Source organism: Nannobrachium achirus, assembly GCF_963921795.1.
Source record: "Nannobrachium achirus genome assembly, chromosome: 7".
In the NCBI taxonomy this organism is placed as follows: domain Eukaryota; kingdom Metazoa; phylum Chordata; class Actinopteri; order Myctophiformes; family Myctophidae; genus Nannobrachium; species Nannobrachium achirus.
In genome coordinates, this window is record NC_137816.1 from 11,121,656 (window position 1) to 11,137,484 (window position 15,829).

The window sequence follows — 15,829 nt, forward strand, 5'->3', positions numbered from 1 at the left end:
GGCATGGACGACTTATATCTCCATATACGGAGATGGCCATATATGGAGATACGATGACATCACAGAGTCCACAGCTGATGATGTGGCGTGATGTCATACAATACACAAACAAGCCCTATATAAAGGGGCAATTCTCAGTTGGTTGCTAGGGTAAAAAAACATGGTTGCTATGGTAAACAGTTGGTTGCTAGGGTAAACAGTTGGTTGCTAGGGTAAAACCATGGTTGCTAAGGTGGTTGCTAACGTACACTAACAGACCAGCAACAACAGACTGTTGCCACAGCAACGTACACAAAGGTGTGATGTCATACTGATGCGGAGATATGAGCAGGGCAAAGGTGTGACGTGTGACCGACCGACCGACCGACCGACCGACCGACGGACGGCCGGTGGAGGTTTTGATACTAAACTGCGACCTATGGTCGCAATAAATGCGAGAAGTCTCTGCGTGTCTGTCTGTCTGTCTGTGTGTCTGTCTGTAATCCGCGTATCTCGAGAACCGTTCGTCCCACCGGCTTCAGATTCGGCACGCGCGTTCCCCGCCGCGGCACGGAGTGCAGTGCCGGGTTTTCCCGAACCGGCGCGAAACGTTCGGAATCTCCTTATGCGGGGTTGATTGTTGACATCAGGCTGTTCCGGAGGAAATCGGCGAAAGCTCTGACTCATTGTGACATCACTTCATAAAAGGCTCTGACATCACGTACGCCACATGAGTCAACAAAAAATCTCTGTGAGTGTGTATGTATGTATGTAATCCGCGTATCTCGAGAACCGTTCGTCCCACGGGCACGCGCGTTCTCCATATATGGGCGTTCGTCCCACAGGCACGCGCGTTCTCCATATATGGGCATAAAATGAATGCCCCCATATATGGGCATAAAATGGATTGCAGACAGACAGATACAGATATCTCCATATATGGACATAAATGGACAGAGGCAAACAGATGGTCAAAGATCTCCATATATGGGCATAAAATGGACGCAGACAGACAGATACAGATATCTCCATATATGGGCATAAATGGACACAGGCAAACAGATGTTCAAAACGGGTCCTATGACAACAGGTATAATGAGGTTTGCATTAAAGGGGGAACCGGCACTGTGTCTGCAACACAGTTGGAGGCACAGACAGATACTCCATATATGGGCATAAAATGGACCCAGAACTATAACTGCAGTGATCTCCATATATGGACATAAAATGGACGCCGACAGACAGACAGACAGATACAGATATCTCCATATATGGGCATAAATGGACACAGGCAGACAGATGGTCAAAACGGGTCCTATGAAAACAGGTATAATGGGGTTTGCATTAAAGGGCGGGGCATTCATTCCCTATTTACATTGTTCCGAGTTGGCCAGGTCGCCGACTAGACGAGCTTCTAGTTTCTTAAAATTAGGCAAAAAAAAATAAGCAAATGGTTAACCTGGCACAATAGTGTTATGAATTTAATTTGAATTTATATATAGTATACTGGGCACCGGAATAACTCAGAAATGCAAGTTAGGAATGCATGCACCAGCCAGTTATGAAATACACTTTGTACCCGTTGTCAGAGTACGCGTTGTACCATTGCACCTGTCTTGTCCCTTTTATAACCATATATGGACAATGGACATTTCTGTATTTGTCTGTCTGTGTCCCTGCTATGCCCATATATGGAGTTCTGTGTGAGGCATGCCCAAATATGGATCCCAGGCCAGTCTATGAGATCATACTATGAAAATATTGATGACAGCAAGGTACTCCAATACTGTATATGGACCATGTATGGGTTTTATATAATAAAAATTGCACCAGTGCGAAGTGAGCATGGTATCAAACAAGACACACGTGTATATCTCCTTGTATGGGTTGTTATGTGCATGTTAGTTATCTCCATACATAGAGTTCTGTGCTCATTCTGTGCTCCTACACACAAAGCCAGATGTAGGAGCGGTTAGCACTGCTCAAAAACCGCAACAGCCAATCTCCCAATATACTGTATATGTTATACTGTATATTGGGAGATTGGCTGATCTGAGCGACTTCCCACTCGACATATCAGTCCGCATGCAGAGTTTCAAGTCGATCAGTCAGGCCGTTTTCCAGATATGTGGGGGACAGACAGATTTGCACACATACACGCGCACACAGAGATTTCATCTCCATATATGGTCAATCAATCAATGAACCCATCAATCAAAACTCCTCTCCTCTCATCTATTGCTTTTCCCCCCTCTACTCCGATCCTTTCCTCTTCTCCATTTCCTCTCTCCAGTGATGCAAACACAAGACAATACTTTTGGTTACAGTATTTTCAGAGCAGGGTGAGAATGAAACCAGTGAGAGTTACAGTGTGAATGATCAACACACTTTATGCTTACAATATATGCAGTTGATTCTAACACTATACTGTATTAATTGTAATCTACTGTATTACATTAAAAGAGTAATGAAACCACACTTCTCTTTATCTCCTCTTTATCTTCCCTCCTTCCCATGATTCCTCCCCCATCCCCCGCCCCCTCCCGCCATGTGGGGCCAATCAGAACATGAGTTGAGGGAGGACCCATTAATAAATAAAAGATATTCCATTCCCCGCTGTTCTGAATTAATAATGAAACTACAAAATACCAATTAAACACATGATTAATGCCATAATCTATATAATTGCAGGCAATAACTCATGGTGGGCCTAATGATGGCAATACTTAATATTGATTCCCATGGGAATATGTTAGCAGTGCTTATTTGTTGCTATGACATGTCACTGTTCAGTAATCATCGCTAACCAGAGGTTGTTTGCGGTGCCTCCTGAAGATAGTCATTTTTAGACTATTCTTAATCAGAAACAGCATTGTTTAACATTTAAGGCCACAATACTTGTTAAGAGAAGACTGTCGCACACCCAGTAGTTCCTCTCAAGCAGGTGCGTAAATCACAAAGTAGTCGAATGAATGAATTTCAGTGAAGAAATTCACCCGCACAGCTTGATGAAGGTCTAACGACCGAAACGTTGCTTTTAATAAATTGTTACTTGGAACCTGCAAGTGGCAGTGTGCGGGTGTATTTCTTCACTGAAATTCATTCATTCAACATTTAAGGCCAATAAAAAACATTCAGGATTACATTATCTGATTTTAATAATCAACAACCACTCTTTGATAAAATGTAACTATTTTTCAACATTATGCTTAGCTAATCAAATTAGGTTTTGTTTGATTCAGGGAAACAACAAACGATTTCACACCAAATTCTCAAATTGACCAAGTGACCAGTCCGACAGTCAGAAAGTATTAGGGAACAAAACACATTCCACGCCACCACTTCAGACAACGCTATTTTATATATATATTATTATGCCATAAAGACTTGAGTTCAATAATATCTTTTTGTATTTGTCGCATTCCTAAGACAAAAATGTGATTATAGTCAATTTACCCCATTGATTCCAGATGGGGACTCAATTCTTTTTTCTTTTTGCCTTATGATTGCGACAAAAAACAAAAAATATTATTGAACTCAAGTCTCCATGGCATGAGCAATCAATAGGAAAAAAAAATCATTTTGGGGTGAACTACTACTTGAAGTACATTTTGGTGCCAATACTTTTGTACTTTTACCTTTTTAAAGTTTTTGAGTATTTCTACATTTGCAGTATTGATACTTTTACTTAAGTAAAAACTAAGAAAGTACTTAAAGTAAGTACTATTTCCACCACTGCATAAACATTATTGCAAGTGAACATCCAGGTCCAATTGGTCTACAGCTGAAGGGGGGGTTGAGTGGACCAGTGGGCTGACTGGGAACACTGGGAGCTGTTCTGGGATCAGTAACAGTGGAGTGCAAGCCAGGGAAGATGAATAATGGCATATTAAACATTAAGGGTGGGGAGTTGTGAGGCAATTATTTCTGCTCATATTTCAGTGAAAACACTTAGATCCATCCATCCATCTTCTCCTCTCTCACTCTGTCTTTCCTCTCTCTCTCCTCCCTCTCCTTCTGTGTACACCTCCGTCTCTCTTTCTGTCTGTTATTTCTGTCTGTTGCCCTTTCTTTTAGTTCTCCCTCTCTCTCTCTCTCTCTCTCTCTCCCTCCCTCCATCTCCATCCTTCTCTCTCCTACCCTCCCTCCTTCTCTCTCTCCCTCTCTAATGCTCCAGGCGTAGGTGTAAGTGGTGGTTTGAAATCACTGCTAATAATGGATTAGATTTATCTGGTGGCAATTCATTAGAATAACACTGGACAGGGAAAGGAAACTGGGAGAGGGAACGGAAACACACACACGAACACGCACAAGCGCACACACAATCATTCCGTGTCTGATTGTGTGAGCCATGCCATGAACAAACTAAACAGAAAAATAATCATCCTGATACTGTACTGTTTGTGTTACCACAATGACTTTTCGTCCATATGAGGTGTCATTTGCATTGTGATTTATAGCATGCAAATATATAATCTACACTTCGAAAAACATATACTGTATGTGCTTACAGGGACATGCTGGGCCCCTGATTCAGCCCGGGAAAAAGAGTTGGAGAGGCCCTCATTTGCGCGCTATAGAGAGAGAGATCTCTCTATAGCGCTGCTGCTACTCAAAGATTTGCTATTTCAGATCATAACAAGTGACAAGCCAGTGGGCCAATTACATGACTTATATTTCGTTGTTGTCGGATGGAAACCTTGTATGTCCAAAACCGTTTGTTTTTTATTTATCATTTTAAAAAGTATTTAAACGAGTGAAAACAGCTGATCTACAAGCACACAACGCCTCGCACCGCGAGGCGTTGTGTGCTTGTAGATCAGCTGTTTTCACTACTTTTGTGCGACAGCCTTGTATGATGAAGCAGGGCTTTGCTTTGCTTTTTTTCCCTAATGGCCGGCCTGGACCGGCCGGGAATGAACTGGCTGTTCAGGAGTTGTCCCGCTTTTCCCAATGGCCAGCACGTCCCTGTGTGCTTATTTTATGCACGGTGCGGTGCCAATATGCAAAAAGATTGGAGTTCATTCATTGAGCTTAGCAGTAGATAGTGCTAATTCTCCAGTCAGATGAGATTATTAGTATTTTACATGCTTTGGTCCAAAGATAATTCACACGGCCTGACACAGCCATGAGTTTTTTTCAAACTGTCTGTCTGGAAATTGGATTATGCAGCAAGGACATTGTTATTACAGACTGTCAGATAGATGATTCACCAGCTGTGCAATTTAAAACCATCAGTTTATAATTTAAAGTATTAAGTAATAATAAGTATTAATAATGTCTACCAAAAGCAGCAGGGTTAAAAAAAAAAAAAAAAAAAAAGCCTGAGCAGTATCATGTGTGAGCAGGTTAACGATAGGTTAGAACTCACAGTAAAATCCTCAGTACTGTCTGTGTCTATTGGCGCTATATGGGACAGATCCATGGTGATGACATGAGTGTAGACATACTGTGTAGCGATTTGCGTGATTTTAGGGCAAAATCTGTAGGAGTAGTGTCCAAAAATGTGTTTTAAAAAATCTGCCTGAAGGTGGCGCTAAATGGGACAGATCCATGTTGATGATATGAGTGTAGACATACTGTGTACCGATTTGTGTGATTTTAGGGCAAAAATTGTAGGAGCAGTGTCCAAAAATGTATTTTGCAATAATGGTGGCGCTAGAAGAGGGCCATGTGAGAATTGATGGTGGAGGTTGTGGTTTGGCAGGCAAGGAGTGTGTGTGCAAAATTTGGCATGGATCGGGGCAACAGTTGCGGAGATATGAGCAGGGCAAAAGTGTGACGTGTGACGTGTGACAGACGGACTGACTGACTGACTGACTGACTGATGGACAGCTGGTCGATCTTTTGATAGTAACTGCGACCTGACGGTCGCAAAAATAGGAATTTAAAAAATCCCAAAAAGGTAGCACATCCAACATTTCAAATCAATGGAGGACAATGTGTGTGACAATATAAAATTGAAAATATGCAGTACTTTGTCCAGTAATTTACTACCTTTTTGGGGATTTTTTCATTTCCTATTTTTGATATACACACAGCTGGACAATTTAGAAAAGTTCTTGAGGAGGAACAATGCTGCTATCACACACACACACACACACACACACACAGGTAAGCTTGCGTCGCTCGCACACAAACGCACGCACGCACGCACGCACACACACACACACACACACACACACACACACACACACACACACACAGGTAAGCTTGCGTCGCTCGCACACAAACGCACGCACGCGCGCACGCACGCACGCGCGCACGCACGCACACACACACACACACACACACACACACACACACACACACACACACACACACACACACACACACACACACACACACACACACACACACACACACACACACACACACACACACACACACACACACACACACACACACACACCATACAAGCCAACCACAGGCCTCATGGGGACAGTTTATTGGCTACCGGTGAAGGCAGATCCTGGGTCAGTTCCAGAGCACAGAGAGCGCTGAAATGTGACACTACTGTACACTGTCAACCCAACACACTTTAACATCCCTCATTGTCACTCCTGTGTGCTGTGATGCCTCCACACTGACACTGACCACTGCCTGCCACTCCCTGATGCATATACTGAACGACCCTTAGAGCAAGGGTTCCCACACCTTTCAGGCCGTGACCCCCCAAAATAATCATAATTGAACCTGGAAACCCCCCCCCCCCTGACAAGCACTTGGAATTCAGGCTTTTGCAAATCCCGCCCCATTCTGCCCTGTTACTATGGTGGGACATTAACCCTGGGCAGATTGTTTTTATAGTGGCAGTGAATGGGATTTTTGTTTTTTTTCATAGCCTCATTATTGCAATTTAAAGTACCAAAGGAAAAACATCTAGGTGATATTAATAAAAAGGGAAGACAAAGGTACAGTAGTTACATTGCAAAACAGGGGGTTTCCCCGAAAATATATGTTTTAATTTGTTTAATCCCAGTGGGACAGAATCACTATTGCAGATTCTTTTATAGTGGAAGTGGATGGGATTTTTTTTTCCTTCATAGCCTCATTACAGCTATATAAAGTACCAAAAAAACCACATCTACGTGATATTAATAAAAAGGGAAGAAAAAGGTACAGTAATTACATAGCAAAACAGTAATTTTCCCCCGAAAATATATGTTTTAATTAGTTTAATCCTCTGGATCAGAGAGAGAATAGAAATAGAAAAAGAAAGCGCATTGCATCTTGGGTAGGAAGAGGAGAACTATAATCTGTTCTCCTCACATAATAGGCTGGCTTTTCGTAATTCTGCCCATTTAAAATATATGTACCCAATCGTAACTCTTAGTTACATTGATAAGGTCCATGTGAACTAGTTTGTTGAAGCTTATTCATTATATTGAGCGAAATCGCGGCCGTAAATCGCGGCCGTACCAGACGCATGCCGTGTCGCGCAGTGCGGACTGTTCTTGAAAGCCTGAAGCAACATTCTCCACTGCACAAACTCCACCCCCGATAGCAAAAAGTGAATGGTTTTTTCTGGTTGGCCAGTCAGGGAGTCTCAGGAACCAATCAGAAGGCTGACAAACGGTGAATTGAAAGCATTACATTTAGGTTCCACATATACTGTAAATATTGTGAAATTGCGATCGCGATCATGCCTAATACATTTTTTGAGGTCCAAAAAACATTTTAAAAAAAATGTTTTTTTCAAAAACTGCCCAAACTCGGGAAACTCAGGGTTGGCACAGGGGGGAGTACCTATACAAACTCGGGAAACTCGGGATTGGCACCAAACAGGTTAAATTACTGCTTTTTGGGGATATTTTCTTTTTAAATAATTCAAAACAAAATGTAGGGACCCATAAAAAATGTGTCCACGACCCACAAATGGGCCCCGACCCCGAGGTCAGAGACAGAAACTGATCAAACCACCCAGCCTAAACAACCTAACCTGAGAATTTTGACCCAAATGGATTCAAATGTAAATTATTCATATATGATTATTTACTTAACTGTTCTCAATCCTTTTGTCTCACCACCAACAATTACATCATTGTGCCATAACTGTGTGTGTGTGTGTGTGTGTGTGTGTGTGTGTGTGTGTGTGTGTGTGTGTGTGTGTGTGTGTGTGTGTGTGTGTGTGTGTGTGTGTGTGTGTGTGTGTGTGTGTGTGTGTGTGCACGTACGTGGCTGCGTGCGTGCGTGAGTGCGTGCGTGCGTGCGTGCGTGTTGTGAGTGATGGTACAGTGCCAGTAACAATGCTCCTCTTCTGGACATAAAGAAAGACCCACAAATCACTCAGTACTGACATCACCCTGTGTGCATTTGAACGTACTGCATCTCTTTTTTTTATTGAGTCTACATAACCTAGTGTAGTTCAGTGTGTGTGTGTGTGTGTGTGTGTGTGTGTGTGTGTGTGTGTGTGTGTGTGTGTGTGTGTGTGTGTGTGTGTGTGTGTGTGTTGTTTGTGAGGGGTCCGCATGGCGGGAATCCGGTATAAATTCAGACATTAGATGGTTTCCAGAAAACAGCATAAATAAATACAGAGGGTTTTATTTGTCACTTACATACAGGTACAAGCAGTGACATGTTGGTCCGGCATGTTGACAGAAGACATGCAGGACAGCCAGTCTGAAAGTTGAGGAGTGTATGTGAGTGTGTGTGCGTGTGTGTGTGTGTGTGTGTGTGTGTGTGTGTGTATGTGTGCGTGAGGTCTTACCTGTGACAGTGTGGTTTGTGGTTCCAGCACTGAGAGTGTAGTTGGTTCCTGTTGCAGTCTCTTTGAGGACGTACTGCTGGATGATTCCGTTGCTCTTGATTGGTTCAGGCCAGGTCACAAGGAGGGAGGAGGGGCTTAATGCCGTGACCATGGGAGACCGCACCCCTACTGGGACTCCCTGGACTGTCACTGCTACCACCTGGACACACACAGACACATGGACACATGAGGACAGAGGGACAGAAAGTCCCATTTAACCTAATCAGTATGGCTGGGTCCAATAAGCCCCACCCCCATTAAATAGCTCTGTAATGGTCAGGTATATTTAGTATTTTATACTTTTCACTTTGACCAAATTGCCCCAATTTATTAAGGAAACTAGGGACCATTGGCCTTAATTTTCAGCTCAGTAACAATCAAATGTGTACAATACATGTTATTTTGAAACATTTGCAGGTGGAGAAAAAAAGTAGCAGCAGTTACCCGTATTTTCCGGACTATAAGGCGCACTTAAAAGCCTTTAATTTTCTCAAAAAACTACAGCGCGCCTTATAGTCCAGTGCGCCTTATATATGGATCATTCATTGACATTGACATTCCCTTTAGCACAGCTCCATCTGTTTGATGCATAACGCAACGGTAGCGTCTATTATGTGCGCCTTATAGTCAGGTGCGCCTTATATATGAAAACAGTTTGAAAATAGACCATTCATTGACAGTGCGCCTTATAGTCAGGTGCGCCTTATAGTCCAGAAAATACTGTACACAGTTTCTTAAATGACAACTTAATTTTTTTTACAACAAGTATTCATATTTAAGATTGTTATTAGAGAAAAGAAAAGACGAGTGTTAACATCATTTACTGCTTTCTATAGTTGTAGTGATTTTAATGATATTGATTTCAGTGGGTGGGGGCATAGGTACACAAGCGGCTAATCATGTATTTTTAGATACAATAAGCCCATTCCCAAGATGCACCACAATATGTCATGGGCAGATGTGACTTATGGGGGCTAGCAGTGTTATTGTAAACCAGAAGTTTCCCAGTTTGATCCCGGGCTCCCCCAGAGTTACTATCGAAGCGTAGGACACTGAACCCCCAAATTGCTCCCGATGAGCAAGTTGGTTACTTGCATGGTTTCCTCCAGCATCTGTGTATGAATGTGTGTGCGAATGGGTAAATATAATGCACAATCATTGTAAAGCGCCTTGGATAAAGGCATCACATAAATGCACCATTTACTATTTTACCATTTGATATCACGCAGGCAATGCATGCGCATTGCGCAGGCATGTTGCAAAAGAACCTGACAGCTCATAAGACACAATATGGAAAATGATTTACAGCCCATACGTGTAAAAATGCATTGCATCAAATCTCCGACTAGAGTTTTCCTCCCAGTGTGGAGGAAGAAGGCTTAGGATGTTCACTGTGACCTCTCCTTCTTTAAATATATACTCCTTGGTTTGTGTTGTGTGTAAGCGATTCCCTATAGCTGTCCTTAAAACTCCACCTCCAGTTGCTGTGATTAGCAGAGAGATGCACAGAGGGAATGCTCATCAACCCCCAGAGGCAATCCACTGCTCGGTGAGAGGGCACTCGCACTCCCAGCGCCTTGCTCGGGAGGAGCCTCAACCACAGGACGTCGAGTGAACCGAAACGAGTGCTCCTCAAAACAACAGATTTGGGAATCTTGTGGGATTCGCGTACATTCAACCCACATGTGCAGTCTCAAATAATTGGTCTAGGTCAAGGGTCTTCAACAGGGGGTCCGGGACCCCTAGGGGGTCCTCAGAGTTACTATAGGGGGTCCTCCAAATCTTTATGTGATAGAAACGTTTTTATTCTTTTTTATATTAACCATGTGAACCCCAGTGTCCTTATTCTGAGAACTTTAGCCAAAAATAGCCGATCGAGCGCGAGGCGTTGTGAGCCTGTAGATCAGCTATTTTTTGGCAAAGAGTGAAATCAAGTCAAGTTAATTAAGTATTGACGGTTCAAATGGTTAAATATCTGAAAACACAAATTGACATGAATCTAAAATACACTGATGATTGTGCTGTCTCAACTAAGGGGTCCTTGGCCTGAAAACGTTGAAGACCCCTGGTCTGGGTGTTGTGCAGGACAGTGAAGGATGAGTTAAGGTGTTGACTAGTACACTAGATAGTAGATGTTGTCTAGTAAACTAAGTGTTATAGTTTAGGTGTTGCGTGCTACAGTGCAGTGTAGTGCAATTTACTTCAGTAAACTATAGGTGTGTAGCATTGCTGAGTTGAGTCGTGTTGTGCAGTCAAAGGTGTTGTGTAGCGTTGTTGGTTCAGTGTGAGAGTTGTGTGGTACTGTGTAGGGTGCTGTAGAGTTGTGAGGACGCTGTCTGAATTAGGACACAGAATCCCACAGCAATCTGCTGCTAATGGCAACAGGGATATCCTGCCTTAATAGACTGTCACTAACACTTCCCACACCTGTCCGGAGACAGCTAAGCTATTAGCACACTGCTACGGCATGTCAACACGCACGAGCGTGCGAGTACGCACGTGCACACACACACACACACACACACACACACACACACACACACACACACACACACACACACACACACACACACACACACACACACACACACACACACAGCATATCAAGGAAGAAAGAGAAAGGAATAGAATAGAAGTGCAAAGTTATAGAAGAAGTCTCTGTTAGGACCTGTTATCATCCAGTGAAAAAATGGGGGTGTGAAATTGTTTTAAAGTTTTGTGCAACTTAATTAATACATATACCTTGATTTAATTCAGGTTAAAGGTTAGTCCTTGTTGGTGAAAACGGGCCTCATTTGGGGTAAGTTTAAGCACAGGTTAAGGGTAATGTTAGGGTAAGGATCTTGGGCTGGCTGAATATCCACTGCCTTGTTATCATTCTGATCATGTACAGGTCTCAGAGGGAAACCCTCCTAGTACCTATCCTCATCATCAGACATCCTTCAGCACGAATACAAAATCCTGTTTGTTTTTAATCACAGCCCATCTAATGTCCTTTGTTTTCAAAGGTTTTCTCTGCCTGTAGGAGATTGGAGAGAGAGACGGAATGGAAGACAGCTAAGAGAGTGTGATGTAGCTCAGCATTTTCATGTGAAGGACCTCCAAATGGATGTGTATTAGGAATTAGGCCCCCATTTGAAAAGAGTTGGTGTCAGGGACACCCATAATAGAAGACCAGCTTAGATTTAGTACAGCACTGTGGAGGTAGCCAGTGAAACTAACATCTTTCAGTCTAAAAGTCTAAAATAGTCTAAAATAGCTAAATTAGCCCATCAACAGGCTCACAACATATCAATGCGATGCGTCGCGGCACGCCTTGATGTGATGTGTTGCAATGCGATGTACAGTACCACGTTAGGAGCTTGTAATTTCGGCTATTTTAACTATTGGTCGCGTGATGACGCATAAGTGGTTAAACAGTTTATCATTTTGCTGAGGACCCCCTGGTAACCCCCCATAGGACCCCATGGGGTTCCCCAGAGCCAACTTTGAGAACCACTGATATAACAGACACAGACTAATGGATGTGCTGTTGGGACCGAGAACAGCTAGGAGAAAGAGAGGGGAGGAGAGAGAGGGAGGGGAGAGGAGAGGGGAGAGTGGAACAGAGAGAATGATAGCAGACAAATGGAGGGGTCGGAGAACAGAGCTAGGCTATTGGAAGAGGAGGGAGGACATATCGCACTTTGTCGCACACTAAGTGACCAAACAGATTACATCAGCTGTTGTCAGAGCAGCAGAGTGTGTGTGTGTGTGTGTGTGTGTGTGTGTGTGTGTGTGTGTGTGTGTGTGTGTGTGTGTGTGTGTGTGTGTGTGTGTGTGTGTGTGTGTGTGTGTGTGTGTGTGTGTGTGTGTGTGTGTGCGTGCGCTCCAGGTAATTGCAGTGGTGTATCGGGTTAGCTCAGGTTAGCACGTAATTGGGACTGTTTGGCCAATTTTCACTGTTGTACAAACTAATACAACTCACTCACTCTCACCACTCTGCTGTGCTGTGTGTGTGTGTGTGTGTGTGTGTGTGTGTGTGTGTGTGTGTGTGTGTGTGTGTGTGTGTGTGTGTGTGTGTGCGTGCGCGCTCAACTGCTCATGTGCGTGTGTGCGCCTTTCGTCTGTGCCTGCGTGCGTATGTGTGTATACCGCAATGCATGGCTGAACACAGTGAAGTTAGAAGGAGAAACTAAAGATTCAATCATTAGAAAATACAGAAAGCAGAGACACAAAGCAGAGGAAGACAGACACAAGGACAGAAGAGAGACAAGCGGAAGAGAGACATACAGAAAGACAGAAGAGAGACAAGAAGCAAATAGACAGACAGACAGACAGAAGAGAGTCAAGCAGCACTGAGAGACAGAGACAGCAGAGGGAAAGTAAACAGAGAGACAGAGAGAAAGACCAGCCTCGTCCTCCACATCTCCATGTTTTCTAGTCCTCCTCAGGTTCTGCACCCTCTTCATGACTTCTCTCTCCCACTCAGGGGCGTCACAAGGGGGGTGAAAGTGGGACTGAGTTACTAGGGCCCAAGGTGGAGGGGCCTTAATTATTGTATACTTTAGATATTGAAAAATAGCAGATATACAAGCTTTCAGCATGGCACAGAGTGCCGTGCTGTGAGCTTGTAGATCTGCTATTTTTGAAAAGTCGTGAAAATGTGTGCAAATCTTTGAATAAAATTTATTTTTAAGCGAACATTTGTAACTCAAATTTTGCTTCTGGGGGGTCCCTAGAACTAAATATTTTGAGATGGGGGTCCGTGGCCAAATACATATCATTTTGGGGTTCCTTCACATGAAAAAAGTTTGAGCACCACTGACAGAAAAAAAAAACTCTTAGAAGGATTTGAAATATTCAAAGAATATATTCAAATTTTCAACATTTTTCAAAAATAGTAGATCTACAAGCTTGTAGCACGGCACTCTGTGCCGTACTGTGAGCTTGTATATCTGCTATTTTTCAATAGCTAAAGTACCCAGGGCCCAGAATTCGGTGCGACACCCCTGCTCCCACTATCCATCCATCAAATTACCTCTCCTCCCTCAGTGACACCAGCCCTCCATCCATCCATCCATCCACCCGTCCGTCCGTCCGTCCGTCCGTCCGTCCGTCCGTCCGTCCGTCCGTCCATACATGCATTTCTCAACCATCCATTCTCTCATCTACCCACCAGTCATTCAGTCCTACCCTGTAGTATTAGGGTGTAAATACCTCCTCCCTGGGCTCAGAAGAGAAAGAATCCAACCCAAGCCATAGAAATACTTTTTTTTAAATCACCTCTAAGCTGCCAAAATTAATTGTTGTGTTGATATCAGCATGGCTACAGTGCAGAGATAGCATGCAAGCTATTACTGTCTGTTATCACAAACATCAGTTAGGCTCAGCAAATACACAGCCTCAGAGACACAGAGAGGGAGAGAGAGAGAGAGAGAGAGAGAGAGAGAGAGAGAGAGAGAGAGAGAGAAATGGTAAGTAACAGCTTGTTCAGACGTGGGAACAGTACAGGGGTTGTGTGGGAGCATCACACATGGTTTCACATTGAAAACCATAACATAAGTAAACATTTCAACCCATACAGTATGTACTTCAGTTTAGAGCTTAACAATTCAGCCAGAGCCCGACGGGACCCAGCGGGTTGGCGCGACGCGGGCTGGGCCGGGCTCAATTTGTCACGTATATGTCGGGCTTTGGGCTGGGTCGGGCTTTTATAATCCGGTAGGCAAGCGCTGCTGCTGCATGCATGCGCAACTTGACACAGTTGAGCGTGAGAGTGTGCTCCTGTGCTCCTGTGTGTGTGTGTGTGTGGCTGCTGTGGCGTGCGCATGCATGCACTGCTTGAGCAGAGCGGAGGACATCGTAGAAACCATTCACAGACACTTTTGTATATCGTAATTGCGACCGTAGGTAGGGTGGGGGGATAAATGGCCTAAAATTAAAAACTTTGGAAAATGATTACGCCCATTTCAGTGATGGTGCACTGGGTCATTTGGGAGATATTCTGTATTGGGAGTTGGTACCTAGGATGAAATAAACCCCCCACCCCACCCAAAAAACTAAATCGGACATGTTTTTTCCCACTTTTCCCCCTGATTTTCATTAAAAAATATATAAAAAATCTTAAGAGAGGACTTTGGTTCACCTGGTAGATGTTGCAAAGTTATAATATAATAAAGTACATTTACATAATGCATTATGGCTCCTGGTTGACTGCAAGTATAGGCCCCATAGTTAGTCAAGTCAAGATCCGGCGCACAAACAGCCCTGCCAATTGGCTCAGCCATATAGGCAGTGGCACGCAGGGCTGTGCAGAGGGCACTGAGTGGTCAGGTGTTTGAACCACACAGATGGGCCCTTCTGTGGGTGCGCAGCACGTGTCGATTTTGGGGGTGGTCTTTGTGTGGGGTCCCTCGTGCCATTTCACTCCAGAAATGTACAGTAGCTAGCATATATATAACTTAGAATCAAAAGGTTTTTAGCATCCAAAGGTGCACTTTGAGGCAAAAGGGCAGGTGCCCAAGCAACCCCACCACACCCCATTCTGCATGTGCCTGTGAATCGTGATATCCTTGCATGAGGGACACAAGGGACATGCAGGGACGTTGTGTGCAGCGGTCTGCAGCGTGAAGACGCGCTTCACACTTCGGGGGGGTCGGGAGGGGTGATTGTAACCCCCATAGTTAGTACAGCCAAGACCCGGCACACAACAGCCCTGCCAATCTGACTCAGCCCTATTGGCACGACAGGTTGTGCATCGGTATGACGAGTGGGAGCCTAGGGTTCACATGGAACCCTTTGAACATGTGCTACTACCACCAAGATCTGCACCCCCGGCTTCTGTGTCACCGCGGCTGCCCTCCTACTCATCGCGTATCATCATAGTGGCATTTCGTGGCCAATGACGGCCGGGTCCATCGCTCCAGCGCCATCCATTTTCAGGGTTAGTTGATTCGGCAGGTTGTTACACAAACTCCTTAACGGATTCCAACTTCCATGGCCACGGTCCTGCTGTTTATATCAACCAACACCTTTAAAGGGTCTACACCATGCTTTTAAAACTATATTTTTTGTATAAATATATGCTCAAAATTGAGTCTTAGACAGGTTTTAACCCTC

At 44.0% G+C, this 15,829-nt stretch overlaps 1 protein-coding gene across 1 annotated transcript in view; it reads right to left on the minus strand.

Moving 5' to 3' along the window:
• ush2a (Usher syndrome 2A (autosomal recessive, mild)) overlaps positions 1 to 15,829 on the minus strand; it is a gene marked incomplete at both ends in the record, with an annotated part of 371,709 nt that overhangs the window by 89,852 nt on the left and 266,028 nt on the right. The window contains 1 exon segment of the mRNA XM_080730052.1: positions 8,690 to 8,888. Within this exon segment, the coding sequence (XP_080586178.1) occupies positions 8,690 to 8,888 (199 nt within the window).